This window comes from Nerophis ophidion, linkage group LG02 (genome assembly GCF_033978795.1).
Source record: "Nerophis ophidion isolate RoL-2023_Sa linkage group LG02, RoL_Noph_v1.0, whole genome shotgun sequence".
NCBI classification, from domain to species: Eukaryota; Metazoa; Chordata; class Actinopteri; order Syngnathiformes; family Syngnathidae; genus Nerophis; species Nerophis ophidion.
In genome coordinates, this window is record NC_084612.1 from 77,813,172 (window position 1) to 77,827,520 (window position 14,349).

Genomic DNA, 14,349 nt, shown 5'->3' on the forward strand with positions numbered 1-14,349 from the left:
TTTTTAGTGTGCTGCCCTCAGTGGAAAAAGTTTGGACAGCCCTGACGTAGACCGACCGTCGACCAAGTTTTAGAACTGAACTGGGGCCCGGTGTGGTGTCCGGCCGGGTTCCTGGCCCCACTTTTCTGTAGCCCTGCTCCACAGTCTTGAAACTGAACTCAGACCCTGCGTTGTGCACCTTTTCAAAATCAACAGGGTTCTGGCAGCAACGTTTTCATGTAGCTCACCTGTGGAGCGCTACCTGGTGTAGTTTGTGTGCGAGCGTTTGTTTTGGTCCGACTACTACGACTACTCCCAGCCAGGACTCGCCCCCCCGCTCCCCTTCCAGTCTCAGACCAAGGGTGGCAGTGTTGGACCGCGCGGGGGGGGGATTTTGCCAGCTGGATTCTGACCCACTTTCATGCATGGCGTCTGTCCAGCGTGTGTGTGTGTGTGTGTGTGTGTGTGTGTGTTCTACCCTTCTTAAGACATCAAAAAGGAAAAGTAGCTTCCATATGAGGAGGTGTAAACAAGTCAGGACATAAATCCTGGTCACAATACGGAAAACCGATGCATCTAATAGAGAATGTTTCTTTTGGTGAAATCTATCAAAGTTAGGGTGGTCCTAAAAATGAGGGATTTTTCAAATTGACTGTGTGTCACTTTTAAAAGTGCTCCCCCTCTGGTCAACATATGAAATAACAAGTGCGTGCAAGAAATTTAAATGTGTATATATATATATATGTATATGTGTATATGTATATATGTATATTTATGTATATAGAGACATACTGTAATAACTTGAAGTAAATAATGAAAATTAAAAACCAATTATAAACTAAAACATAAGTAAAAGAACTAAAAGCAGTCTTTTCCTCACAATGTGTCAACTTTTTGTTTATAAAATTGGGAACAATTTCTCATATTCTTTCTGTTTCTGTATTATTGCAATACATTATCGTAAAAGTATTACTTTTTTATGCAAAATGGTGACATTTGTCATATAAAATTCTGACTTTTATCATATTGTTGCCATTTGTTTTGTTGTCCTTGTAAAATAGTGACATTTGTTGAGTAAAATTTTTATTTTTGTTGTCATTTTGGCAAATAAAAATTCCAATTATTATTATAATACGGCCCAAATTTGACAGTTTTCTTATAAAATTGTGACTTTTGTCAAGTAAAATTACGATTATTTTCATAAAATTCCCTAAATGTTAAGCTTTTCTTGTAAGATTGCGACTGTTTTGAGTCAAATTCCAACTTTTATCATAATATTGCACAAATGTTCAGTTTTTCTCGTAACATTTTGACTTGCATTGAGTAAAATGAAGACTTTTATTATAACACTGCCAACATTCTAAGTTTTTCTTGTGAAATTCCAGCTCATTTTTTCACAACAAGCTTTTTTATATGTGCAAAGTATGTATATATTATTCATGTTGTAAATACACATCTTTATATATCTAGAAAGGCTGCTTCTAAAGTTACCATAGGCATTATTTGGTGGTTTCAAGAAGGTAAGAAATACAAGAATGTGTGTGCGTGCGTGTGCGTGTGTGTGTGTCTGTGTGTGCGTGTGTGTGTGTTTGTGTGTCTGTGTGCGTGTTGTATTTCTACGCTCTCTTGAGACATAAAGGAAAAGTATCTTCCATATGAGGAGGTGTGAACAAGTGATGAAATAAATGATGGTCCCAATAACATTGCATCTAATAGACAATGTCTCATTTGCACCCCTGCTGGTGACATCTATCTAAAAGAAGTGTTCCCCCTCTGGTCAACATATGAAATAACAAGTGAAGTGTGTGAAGTGAATTATATTTATATAGCGCTCTTCTCTAATGACTCAAAGCGCTTTACATAGTGAAACCCAATATCTAAGTTACAATTAATCCAGTGTGGGTGGCACTGGGAGCAGGTGGGTAAAGTGTCTTGCCCAAGGACACAACGGCAGTGACTAGGAAGCGGGAATCGAACCTGCAACCCTCAAGTTGCTGGCACAGCCGCTCTACCAACCGAGCTATGCCGCCCCAGTGTGTGTAAGAAATTGAAATGCACCCCCTTTGGCCAAAATTAACAACAACAAACAAATATGTATATAGAGACATACTGTAATAACTTCGGGCTTCACGGTGGCAGAGGGGTTAGTGCGTCTGCCTCACAATACGAAGGTCCTGCAGTCCTGGGTTCAAATCCAGGCTCGGGATCTTTCTGTGTGGAGTTTGCATGTTCTCCCCGTGAATGCGTGGGTTCCCTCCGGGTACTCCGGCTTCCTCCCACCTCCAAAGACATGCACCTGGGGATAGGTTGATTGGCAACACTAAATGGTCCCTAGTGTGTGAATGTGAGTGTGAATGTTGTCTGTCTATCTGTGTTGGCCCTGCGATGAGGTGGCGACTTGTCCAGGGTGTACCCCGCCTTCCGCCCGATTGTAGCTGAGATAGGCGCCAGCGCCCCCCGCGACCCCAAAAGGGAATAAGCGGTAGAAAAATGGATGGATGGATGGATGTAATAACTTCAAGTAAATAATAAAGATTAAAAAACAATTACAAACCCAAAAAAATAAATAAATAAAAATGAGAAAAACTTTTTCTCACAATGTGTCAACTTTTTTCCTTAAAAATCTTGAACAATTTCTCATATTCTTTCTGTTTCTGTAATATTGCAATATTTTGCTCGTAAAAGTTTGACTTTTTTATGTAAAATTATTACTTTTTAATGCAAAATGGTGACATTTTTCATATATAATTCAGATTTTTATCACAATATTGCCCATTTTTGGGTTGTTCTTGTATAATAGTGAAATTTTTTGGGTAAAATGATGACTTTTGTCATCATTTTAGTAAGTAAAATTCCAATTATTATTATAATATTGCCCAAAGTTTTAAGGTTTCTTCTAAAAATTGTGACTTTTGTACAGTAAAATTGTGACTCCTTTCATAAAAAGTCATCATTTTAGTAAAATGATGACTTTTGTCATCATTTTAGTAAGTAAAATTCCAATTATTATTATAATATTGCCCAAAGTTTTAAGGTTTCTTCTAAAAATTGTGACTTTTGTACAGTAAAATTGTGACTCATTTCATAAAATTGTCAAAATTTAAAGCTTTTCTTGTAAAACTGTAACTGTTATTGAGTCAAATTTGAACTTTTGTCACAATATCGGACAAATGTTTAGTTTTTATTGAAACATTTTGACTTGCCTCAAGTAAAATGACAACTATTATAATGCTGCCAAAATTCTAAGTTTTTCTTGCGAATTTGTGACCTTTTTCATGTGATATTCCAACATATTTCTCACAACAAGCTTTTTTAAATTTGCATGGTATGTATATATTATTCATGTTGTAAATACACATCTTTATATATCTAGAAAGCATGTTCCTCAAGTTAGGCATTATTCACTGGTCTCAAGAAGGTAACAAATGCAAGAATGTGTGTGTGTGTGTGTGTGTGTGTGTGTGTGTGTGTGTGTGTGTGTGTGTGTGTGTGTGGTGCTGGTGGTTCCTTCTCACCATGATGTATTTGAAGTGGGACTCTTGGGTCTCTGGTTTGTGCAGCAAGAAGTTGGCACTCGGCAGGTCCGGGAGTCCCCCGCTTAACGTTCCATTTCTCCGAGCTCTCGTCTTTTTGTTGGTGTTCGGATGTTTTTTTCATCGGGCGAGTGACCGACTCTCCTTCCAGGCGCACACTTTCACACAGAGAAGTGAACCTGTGTGTGATAGAAGTAAAGAAGTCCCACACACTAAAAGGGGGTTAGCTCCTTAAGACACTCTATAAATACATTTTCATTCATTGACCTTTCAGGATTTTAACACCGTTTTACACCGAAAATCATCCATCCATCCATCTTCTTTTGCTTATCCGAGGTGGGATGGCGGGGACAGCAGCCTAAGCAGGGAAGCCTAGACTTCCCACAGTGTGATCAGAACCGTGGGCGTATCAAAGCGTTGGACTCAACAGGGAATCCTGAGCGCCCCGAAAATATATAAAAAATATATCTCAGATTACCCAGAATTCCAAGTTTTCCTGGACATTTTACCATTGAAAATGAATGGGTCAAGCGTTAGCACGCAAACTATTAGCATACTTGTGAAAACGTTTACATGCTAACGTTTCACGCGTGTTTTGTTTTTTGCAAATTTTGTATTGTTAATCCTGAAAATCTTGGTTTGTGATACTCTGTGCTGTCAGGCAAGTCTGGTAATAATGTTAGCATACTTGTGAGTACACTAGCATGCTAACATTCTATGCTAGCTTTTTTTTTTTTGCTGATTTTGTATGATTCAACCGTAAAAATTATGTTTTGTGATAGTCAGTGCTGTCATGCAAGTATGGTAATAATGTTAGCACACTTGTAAGTATGCTAGCATGCTAACATTGTATGCTAGGTTGTTTTTTTGCCGATTTTGTATGATTAAATTGAAAAATCATGGTTTTTTGATACTCGGTGCTGTCATGCAAGTATGGTAATAATGTTAGCACACTTGTGAAGATGCTAGCATGCTAACATTATATGCTAACTGTTTTTCTATGCCCATTGTGTATGTTTGAATCTGAAAATCTTGGTTTGTGATACTCTGTGCTGTCTTGCAAGTGTTATAATAATGTTAGCAACATTGTGAAAACGCTAGCATGCTAACATTTTATGCTAGCTGTTTTTTGCAGACTTTGTATGATTAAACTGTAAAAACATGGTTTGTGATACCGGGTGCTGTCATGCAAGTATGGTAGAAATGTTAGCATACTTGTGAGTATGCTAGCATGCTAACGTTTTATGCTATCTTTTTTTTTAGATGCTAATTTTCTTTGTTTGAACCTGAAAATCTTGGTTTGTGATACTCGGTGCTGTCATGCAAGTAGGGCAAGGATGTTAGCATACTTCTGAGCACGCTAGCATGCTAACATTCTATTCTATTTTGGCCAATTTTATTTGATTAAACCAAAAAATCATGGTTTGTAAAACTCTGGATGTAAACGTGCTAACTCATGCATTACGTCATCATCTTTTTCCTCTGCACTCTTATATATCAGCCGTGCACATTATTGTTTACATTCCCTGTCCATGTTTAATATTGACATTGAATAAGTGACATTTCTTGTCAATAAAAATGGTTCCGGTTCTGGTTTTGGTTCTGATGGAAACATCCTCCATCAGCGGTTTGACCTTGTGTGTGTTGGTGTGCACGCAGACGAGGAGGACGTGTGCGCCACGCTTCCTCTCGCCTCCATCGGCAGCTTCTTCTCGGACGACGACTCCCTCAAACAGCAGAAGAAGAAGAAGAGCAAAAAGACGAGAGAGGGAAAAGTGCCTAAAATGAAAAAGCGGAAAAAGGAGGTACGTTTTCAGAGGGGACGAATTGTCCTCTATTTAACACAAAATGTCCTTCAATCGTGTGCTGATCCTAAATGTGAAACCATTACATCATCCAGGAAAACATTCCTACGTCCTTTCCTCGTTCCCTCAAGTCTTGCACGTAACCTTCCTTCCTTCTCTCCTTCTCTCCTTCTCTCCTTCATTTCCGCACAGCAGCCTCACTTCTTCATCAAACAAAGAAGTACATTATGGAGCAGGTCTCAGATCAGTTGTTTGGATGGAAGACAGGGAGTAGTCAAGCAGAATATTCTCTCTTAGGTTCCTCTGCAAGTAAAAAAAAACAAAAATTCTTCAAATAAAAAAACCATTCGCAAGTTTAAAAAAAAAACTTTTTGATCAGTTGAAAAAATGATTTGCAGGTAAAAAAAAATTTTTTGCAAGTAAAAAAATTATTCACACGTAAAAAACAATAATTTCTGCCTGTAAAAAAACAACTTGCAAGCGTAAAAATAGGTTTTTGCATGTAAAAAACGATTCACAAGTGAAGAACAATTTTCCTTAGTTAAAAAAACGATTTGCAAGTTAAAAAAAATATAAAAATTCTTGAATTAAAAGATTGATTCGCTAGTTGAAAAAAAACAACATTTTGATCAGTTAAAAAAATTATTTGCAGGTTAAAAATATTTTTTTACAAGTAAAAAAATTATTCAAAAGTGAAAAACAAAAATTTCTGCTGGCAAACAAACTACTCGCAAGGACAAAAATACGTTTTTGCAAGTAAAAAACTATTTACGTGAGAAGAACAATTTTCTTTAACTAAAAAAATGATTTGAAAGTTTAAAAACAAATTTCTTCAATTAAAAAAACATTTGCAAGTAAAAAAAAAATCTTAAATTAGAAAAACCATTCGCAAGTTTAAGAATAACTTTTTGATCAGTTGAAAAAATTATTTGCAGGTAAAAAAATATTTTCTGCAAGTAAAAAAAGTATTCAGAAGTAAAAAACAAAAATTTCTGCCAGTAGAAAAACAACTCGCGAGAATAAAAATAAATTTTTGCAAGTAAAAAACGATTCACAAGAGAAGAACAATTTTCCATCCATCCATCCATTCATTTTCTACCGCTTGTCCCTTAAACAAACGATTTGTAAGTAAAAAAAAAAAAAAATTTCTTAAATTAAAAAAATTATTCACAAGTTTAAAAAAAACATTTTCATCAGTTGAGAAAATTATTTGCAAGTTAAAAAATAATTTCTGCAAGTAAAAAAATTATTCACGAGTAAAAAAACAAAAATTTCTGCCGGTAAAAAAACTACTCTGTATAAAAATACGTTTTCACAAGTAAAAAAACAATTCACGGGTGAAGAACAAATTTCTTTAGTTAAAAAAACTATTTGCAAGTTTAAAAACAATTTTCTTCAGTTAAAAAAAACGATTCGCAAGTAAAAAAAAAAATTACATATTTCTTTGATTAAAAAACTGATTCGCAAGTAAAAATAAACATTTTCTTCAATTAAAAAACTTACTTGCATATAATTTCTTTCTGCAAAAAAAGAACAATTTGCAAGTAATTTTTTTTCTGTAAGTAAAAAACAATGTTCCTTTATTAAAGAATGTTTTTTTTTCACAAGTAAAAGGAACAATTTCCTGTGACAAAAAAAAAAGATTTACAAGTATAAAAAAAAAATTTGGTTCAGTTAAAAAACAATACGACAGTAAAAAAATAAAAAAGGTTTTTAGTTAAAAAAAATGATTTGCAAGAGTTTTAGTAAAAGTAAAAGAACAATTTGCAAGTATAAGAAATAATTTTCTGTGAGTAAAAAAAACAATTTGCAAGAATAACAAAAGGAATTTTCTTTAATTAAAAAACGATTTACAAGTAAAAAAAAAAATGTTTTTAATTGAAAAATGATTTGCAAGTAAAAAAAAAATTCAATGAAAAACATCTGCAAGTAAAAAAAACTATTTTCTTCAATTAAAAAACGATTTGTAAGTAAAAATAACAATGTTCTTCAGCTAAAAAACTGATTTGCTCGGTATTTTTTTCCCCGCAAGTAAAATAACAATTATATCTGTAATTAAGAAAACGATTTGTAAGTAAAAATAACAATTTTCTTCAGTAAAAAAACTAATTTGCAAGTTGTTGGGTTTTTTTTTGCAAGTGAAAGAAAAATTCACAGGCAAAAGAAACCATTTTCTGTGAGTAAAGAAACAATTTACAAGAATAAAAAAAATAATAATTTAAAACGTATTTGCAAGTAAAAATAACAATTTTCTTTAGTTAATAGATTGGTTTGCAAGGAAAAAAAAATTCTGCACGTAAACAATTTGCAAGTACAAAAGCCAAAAGCAGTGAAGTACTTTGTGTAAATGCTAAATAAAAAGAGAATACAACAAATCCTTTTCAACTTATATTCAATTGACTAGACTGCAAAGACAAGATACTTAACGTTTGAAATGGAAAACTTTATTTTTTGCAAATATTAGCTCTTTTGGAATTTGATGCTTGCAACATGTTTCAAAAAAGCTGGCACAAGTAGCAAAAAATAGTGAGAAAGTTGAATGCTCATCAAAGACTTATTTGGATCATCCCACAGGTGAACAGGCTAATTGGGAACAGGTGGGTGCCATGATTGGCTATAAAAGCAGCTTCCATGACATGCTCACTCATTCACAAACAAGGACGGGGCGAGGGTCACCACTTTGTCAACAAATGCCTGAGCAAATTGTTTAAGAACAACATTTCTCAAGCAGCTATTGCAAGGAATTAAGGGATTTCACCAGCTGCAGTCCATAAAATCATCAAAAGGTTCAGAGAATCTGGAGAATTCACTGCACGTAAGCCATGATATTACGTACCTTCCATCCCTCAGGCGGTACTGCATCAAAAACCACATCTGTGTGTAAAGGATATCACCACATGGGCTCAGGAACACTTCAGAAAACCACTGTCAGTAACTACAGTTGGTCGCTACATCTGTAAGTGCAAGTTAAAACTCTATTATGCAAAGCCAAAGCCATTTATCAACAACACCCAGCAATGCTTCGCTGGGCCTAATGGACTGATGCAAAGTGGAAAACTGTCCTGTTGTCTGACGAGTCCACACTTCAAATTGCTTTTGGAAACTGTGGACGTCCTGTCATCCAGACCAAAGAGGAAAATAACCATCTGGATTGTTCTAGGTGCAAAGTGTAAAATGTAAAAAACGGTATGTGGGTGTATTAGTGCCCAAGTCATGGGTAACTTACACATCTGTGAAGGCACCATTAATGCTGAAAGGTCCATACAGGTTTTGGAGCAATATATGTTGCCATCAAAGCAACGTTATCATGGACGCCCCTGCTTATTTCAGCAAGACAATGCGAAAGCCAGGTGTTACAACAGCGTGGCTTCATAGTAAAAGAGTGCGGGTACTATACTGGCCTGGCTGTAGTCCAGACTTGTCTCCCATTGAAAATGTGTGAAGGCTAAATATGAGGCAGGAAACTGTTGAACATCTTAAGCTGTACATCAAGCAAGAATGGGAAATAATTCCACTTCAAAAATGTGTCTCCTCAGTTCCCAAACCTGCACTGAGTGTTGTTCAAAGGAAAGGCCATGTAACACACTGGTAAAAATTCCTTGTTTGCAATGTTTTGCTGCCATTAAATTGTAATTTATTGATTATTTGCAACAACAAAAAAAGAAGTGTGTCAGTGTGAAGATGAAATATCTTGTCTTTGCAGTCTATTCAATTGAATATAAGTTGAAAAGGATTTGTTGTATTCTCTTTTTATTTTGCATTTACACAACTTCACTGCTTTTGTAAAATAAACCATTTTCTGTGAGTAAAAAAAACACTTAGCAAGCATAAAACAATACAATAACAATAAATCAATAAAGAGACGACAAGGATTGGCCAGGTCTCATATGAGCATCTGCAGGGTGTTGTTTGGATGCAAGTCCAGCAGAATATTCTCTCACACACTGATTGGTGTCCTTGAGGCACATCCATCATGCATCTCATCTGACCAGGTTAGGAGCAGTTTTCTGATGCTCCTCCCTCTGAGGGGCCGCCCGTCCTCTTTGTCCTCTTTGGCCCCCGCCATGTGTGTGTGTGTGTGTGTGTGTGTGTGTGTGTGTGTGTGTGTGTGTGTGTGTGTGGCTCTCCTCCATCTCTGGCTCCTTGCCTGCCGTTTATGTACGCTCCCCACCTTCCTCCTCCTCCCCAGGCATAGATGAGGGTTGTCTAGACGGCGGGTGCTGGGCCTCTGCATAACCAGCTCCTTATGCAGAGGTGTGTGATTGGATAACGCTGTGTGTGTGTGCGTGAGTGAGTGAGTGTGTGTGTGTGTGTGAGTGTGCGTGTGTGTGTGTGTGTGTGTGTGTGTGTGTGTGTGTGTGTGTGTGTGTGTGTGTCTGTGTGTGTGTGTGTGTGTTCTTGTGTGTGTGGAGGGGGGAGGAGAAAATTAAATGTGTATGTGTGTGTTATTTGAAAGAGGGGAAGTGAGCAGAAATGAGGAGTGTTGGTGTGCACTGAGAATGACAGCAAAAGTAGGAAGAGAGAGAGAGAGACTGCTCAAATGTGGTCGCCATGGCAACACTGCCAGGCTGCTGTATAGGGTTGGCGGGCGCTGCGGCAATGTAAGCCTTTCCACTGCGCCACAGACTGAAAACACCCGCAAGTCTGTGTGTGTGTGTCTGCGTGTGTGTGTCTGTGTTGAAAGCAACAGGCAACACACACACACACACACACACACACACACACACACACATGCTGCAAGATTTGATAAACACAAAGTCATACACTTACAAAAAGTTAATGACAGAGTAAGGAGGAAGACGTGCACACAACACTAATACACAATTAGGTGTTGGCATTTGACGGCGTCCTCTACAGTAGACCACCGTTTATGGAGGGAAATTACTGGCAAAGCGCCACAGACACACACAAAGATTCTTACTCATGGCCGACGATTCGCAAGAAAAAATAAAAAGATTTATTTCAATTTGAAAAAAAAGTATTTGCAAGTAAAAAAAACAAAAAAATATTGCAAGTAAAAATATAATTAAGTATAAAAGTAATTTTTTACAAAGTAAAACAATCAGGTTTCAAGTCAAATAAAATAATTTTCCCCAGTTAAAAAAATAATTCATCAGTAAAAAAAAACGAACACATTTTGCAAGTAAAAAAAAGATTAGAAAGTATATAAACTATTTTCTGCAAGAATAAAAAAAAATGCAAAAAAAAAAATGTTAGTAATAATTTTCCTTCCATCCATCCATTTTTTTACCGCTTGTCCCTTTTGGGGTCGCGAGGGGTGGGGTAGCCTATCTCAGCTGCATTCAGGCAGAAGGCAGCGTACACCCTGGACAAGTTGCCTCCTCAAAAAATTATTTGCATGTAAAAAATTCCATCCATCCATTCATTTTACTACTGTTTGTCCCATGTGGGGTCACGGGGGTTACGTCCATCCATCCATTTCTACCGCGTATTCCCTTCGGGGTCACGTGGGGCGCTGGTGCCTATCTCAGCTACAATCAGGCGGAAGGCAGTGTACACCCTGGACAAGTCGCCATCTCATCACAGGGCCAACACAGATAGACAGACAACATTCACACACTAGGGACTATTTAGTGATGCCAATCAACCTATCCCCAGGTGCATGTCTTTGGAGGTGGGAGGGGCCTATCCCCAGGTGCATGTCTTTGGAGGTGGGAGGGGCCTATCCCCAGTTGCATGTCTTTGGAGGAAGACGGAGCACCCGGAGGGAACCCATAACGGGGAGAACATTTGTTAATTGCAATAAAAAAAAAACAATTCGCAAGTGAAAAAAAGGTTTTTTCTTCAAGTTAAAACTTTTGCGCATGGTGCCTTCCGCCTAAAAATGACAAAAAAGAAGAAGCAGAGTGGGGAATAAAATGGCGGACAGAAGAGAGGGAAACTTTGAGCTTGTTTACCCTCTCTCTTGTCCGCCATTTTACTCCCCACCCTGCTTCTTCTTCTTTGTTATTTTTGGCGAACGGCACCATGCGCAAACCCCAGTAAATCAAACAGCCTGAGATCGACTCAGCAGCACCACCTGTCGGTGTAGAGTGTGGGTTACGGGTGCTCAGAGTGCAAGTGTGTGGATCGCGCAAAAATTAATATTACTGCCAAAAGTTTTAACTTGCAGAAAATTGTTGCCAATACTTGGGAATCGTTTTTTTTACTTGTAGAATTATTTATTTATTTTTTTACCTGTGAACAGTTTTTTAATTTAATAATTTTTCTTTTACCTCAGTATCGTTTTTTTACATGCAGGAAATTGTTTTTTTTTTACTTGCGAATCTTTTATATTTGAAAAAAATGTTTTTGTTTTTTTACCTGTTAATGTTATCTTAATTGAAGAAAATCTTTTTTTTTTCTTTACTTACGAATCGTTTTTTAATTGAAGAAAATGGTTTGCATACAGAATTTTTTTTTTTTGCAAATCATTTTTAATTGAAAAAAAAATGTTTTTAATTGAAGAAAATTGTTTTTTTACTTGCAAATATATTTTTTTACATGTAGAAATGTTTTTATTTTTATTTGAGAATCTTTTTTTGCTGAAGAAAAGTATTTTTTTTACTTGCAATTTTTTTAAAGTCAAAGAAAACATTTTTTTTTACCTTCAAGTAGTTTTTTTATTTGAAGAAAATCTTATTTTTTGGTTGCAAATCATTATCAATTGAAAAAAAAAATTCACTTGCAAATTTTATTTAATTGAAGAAAAAAAGGATTTTTACTTTCAAATAGCTGTTTTAATTGGAGAAAAGTGCTTTGCTTTGTTTTTACTTGCGGACCGTTTTTAATTAAATAACGTTTTTTTTAACTTGCAAATTGTTTTTTATTGGAGGAAAAAAAAAATTTTTACAAGCAGAAAGTTTTTTTAAACCTGTGAATCGTTTTTATTTAAAGGAAATATTTTTTTTTACTTGCAAAGTTTTTTGATTGAAGAACATTTTTTTTTTTACTTTCAAATAGTTTTTTAATTAAAGAAACAATATTTTTACTTTCAAATAGTTCTTTTAATCGAAGAAAATGTTTTTTTTACTTGCAAATATTTTTTATTTGAAGAAAAACTTTTATTTTTAAATAGTTTTTTAATTGTAGAAAATTATTTGTTTTACTTGCAAAACTTTTTTTAATTGAAGAAAAAATATTATTTTTACTTTCAAATGTTTTTTTTTAAATTAAAGAAAACATTTGATTTACTTGCAAAACATTTTTAATTGAAGCAAATTGTTTATTATTTTGGGGAAAACTTTTTTTATTTTGAAATCTTTTTTTAATTGAGTTAAATGTTTTTTTTATTTGCGAATGTTTTTTTTATTGAATAAAATATATATTTTTACTTTCAATCAAATCTTTTTTTAATTGATGAAAACTGTTTTTTACTAGCAAATTGATTTTTTCATTGAAATTAATTTTTATACTTTCGAACCGTTTTTTTAAAACGAAAAACATGTTTTTTTTTAAATAAAAAAAATCAATTTTTTTAATTTGCGAATTGTTTTTTTTTAAATTGAAATAAATTAAAACAGGCCCTGCGATGAGGTGGCGAGTTGTCTAGGGTGTACCCCGCCTTCCGTCCGAATGCAGCTGAGATAGGCTCCAGCGACCCCCGCGGCCCTTAAAGGGACAAGCGGTAGAAAATGGATGGATGGATAAATTAAAACATTTTATGAAGAAATGTGGAACAAATAGAAACATTTGTGTCTGTTTGTGGAGTTTTGGCAGACATTTCCCTCCATAACCTTCCGCTTTGTCAGCTAAGAGTTGAATTGCTGCAGCCACTCATTTGAAGCTCTTTAGACAGGGAAGAAGAATGAAAGAAATCCACAAGCATTGTGGTGTCTTCAGATGTTTGAGGAGCGTTCAAGTGCAACACAGTACATGGTGGAGATGTAGACCATCACCCGTCTCCTGTCCTCACCCGTCTCTCTGCCTCAGGGCGCCATCGCAGCCAGCGTGGACAGCGAGCAAGACCGGACGTCGGAGGCGGAGGAGGAGTGTGCCGCCGACAGAGGCTCCGAGAGCGATAGCAGCATGTTCAGCCCCACCAAGAAGAAGAAGAAGAAACCCAAGGAGAAGAAGGAGAGGAAGCCCAGGAAGAAGAAGAGAGACGAGGAAGACGAGGACGAGGACGACGGGAGCATGAAAGTGAGCATCGCACCTTGCAGGTTGAGTGGAAAGTGAAAGTTGTGTTTGGTTACAAAGCAGCACGAAGCTTTTAACTCAAAACACTTGCATCGCAACTTTGAAATCCATTTCATTGGCGCCTTTTGAACAAGTCTGATAGTACTTTAATCTGTAAAGTACTATCTGTCTAAATCACGTGCCTTTTAAGAAGCAAAACAAATATGAAAACAACACAATGCAGGACTTTTATGAAGTAATAATAATGCACAACATCTACCTTGGAGAGTAGACCGCATTTTCTCCGTCAAACACACCATCAGCAGCTCCCCCATGTTTTCATGGATAAATGTCCATGAAATATCATTCTAACGTCCTCATTCTGTTTCAGTAAAACGCAGCGACACGCTCCAGCTGCTTCACCAAGTTTTGCGACAAACTCGCTCGTCTTGTTGATGATTTCTTTCTTGAATTCAGTGAATATCATCCACTTCTTCTTCACACTTCGTCTTTCCCATGGTTGGAAAACCAACTATGTCGACCCCTGGCTACAAGCTAATGCTAACGAGTAAGACGGGATGTATGTGGGGTTCGATCTTGCCAACTCACGACGAGCACGTTTGTGGCTCAAATGTCGGCTTGCAAGCTAAAGAACAAGAATTATCCTAGAGAGCGCTCTTATCTGCCCCCCAGGAGCCCAAATCCTCCAGCCAGCTGATGCAGGAGTGGGGCCTGGAGGACGTCCAGTACGGCTTCACCGAGGACGACTACAAGACCATCACCAACTACAAGGCTTTCAGCCAGTTCCTCAGGCAAGTCTTTGGCTTCAGTTCATCAGCACATGCTAAACCATCCCAACAAAGAGCAACATTTTAGCATTTTTGTGCCATCAGTAACAAACCAAATTAGCGTAC

General features: G+C 36.4%; 1 protein-coding gene across 2 annotated transcripts in view; it reads left to right on the forward strand.

The window, feature by feature from the left end:
* chd5 (chromodomain helicase DNA binding protein 5) overlaps nt 1-14,349 on the forward strand; it is an 85,417-nt gene that overhangs the window by 7,985 nt on the left and 63,083 nt on the right. For both annotated transcript variants that reach the window (XR_009805060.1, XM_061892199.1), the window contains exons 2-4: nt 5,172-5,317; nt 13,250-13,459; nt 14,129-14,247. Coding sequence is in view for 1 of the 2 variants with exons in the window: in XM_061892199.1 (XP_061748183.1) it covers nt 5,172-5,317; nt 13,250-13,459; nt 14,129-14,247 (475 nt within the window). In the remaining variant the exon portion in view is untranslated. The remainder of the gene's footprint in view (nt 1-5,171; nt 5,318-13,249; nt 13,460-14,128; nt 14,248-14,349) is intronic.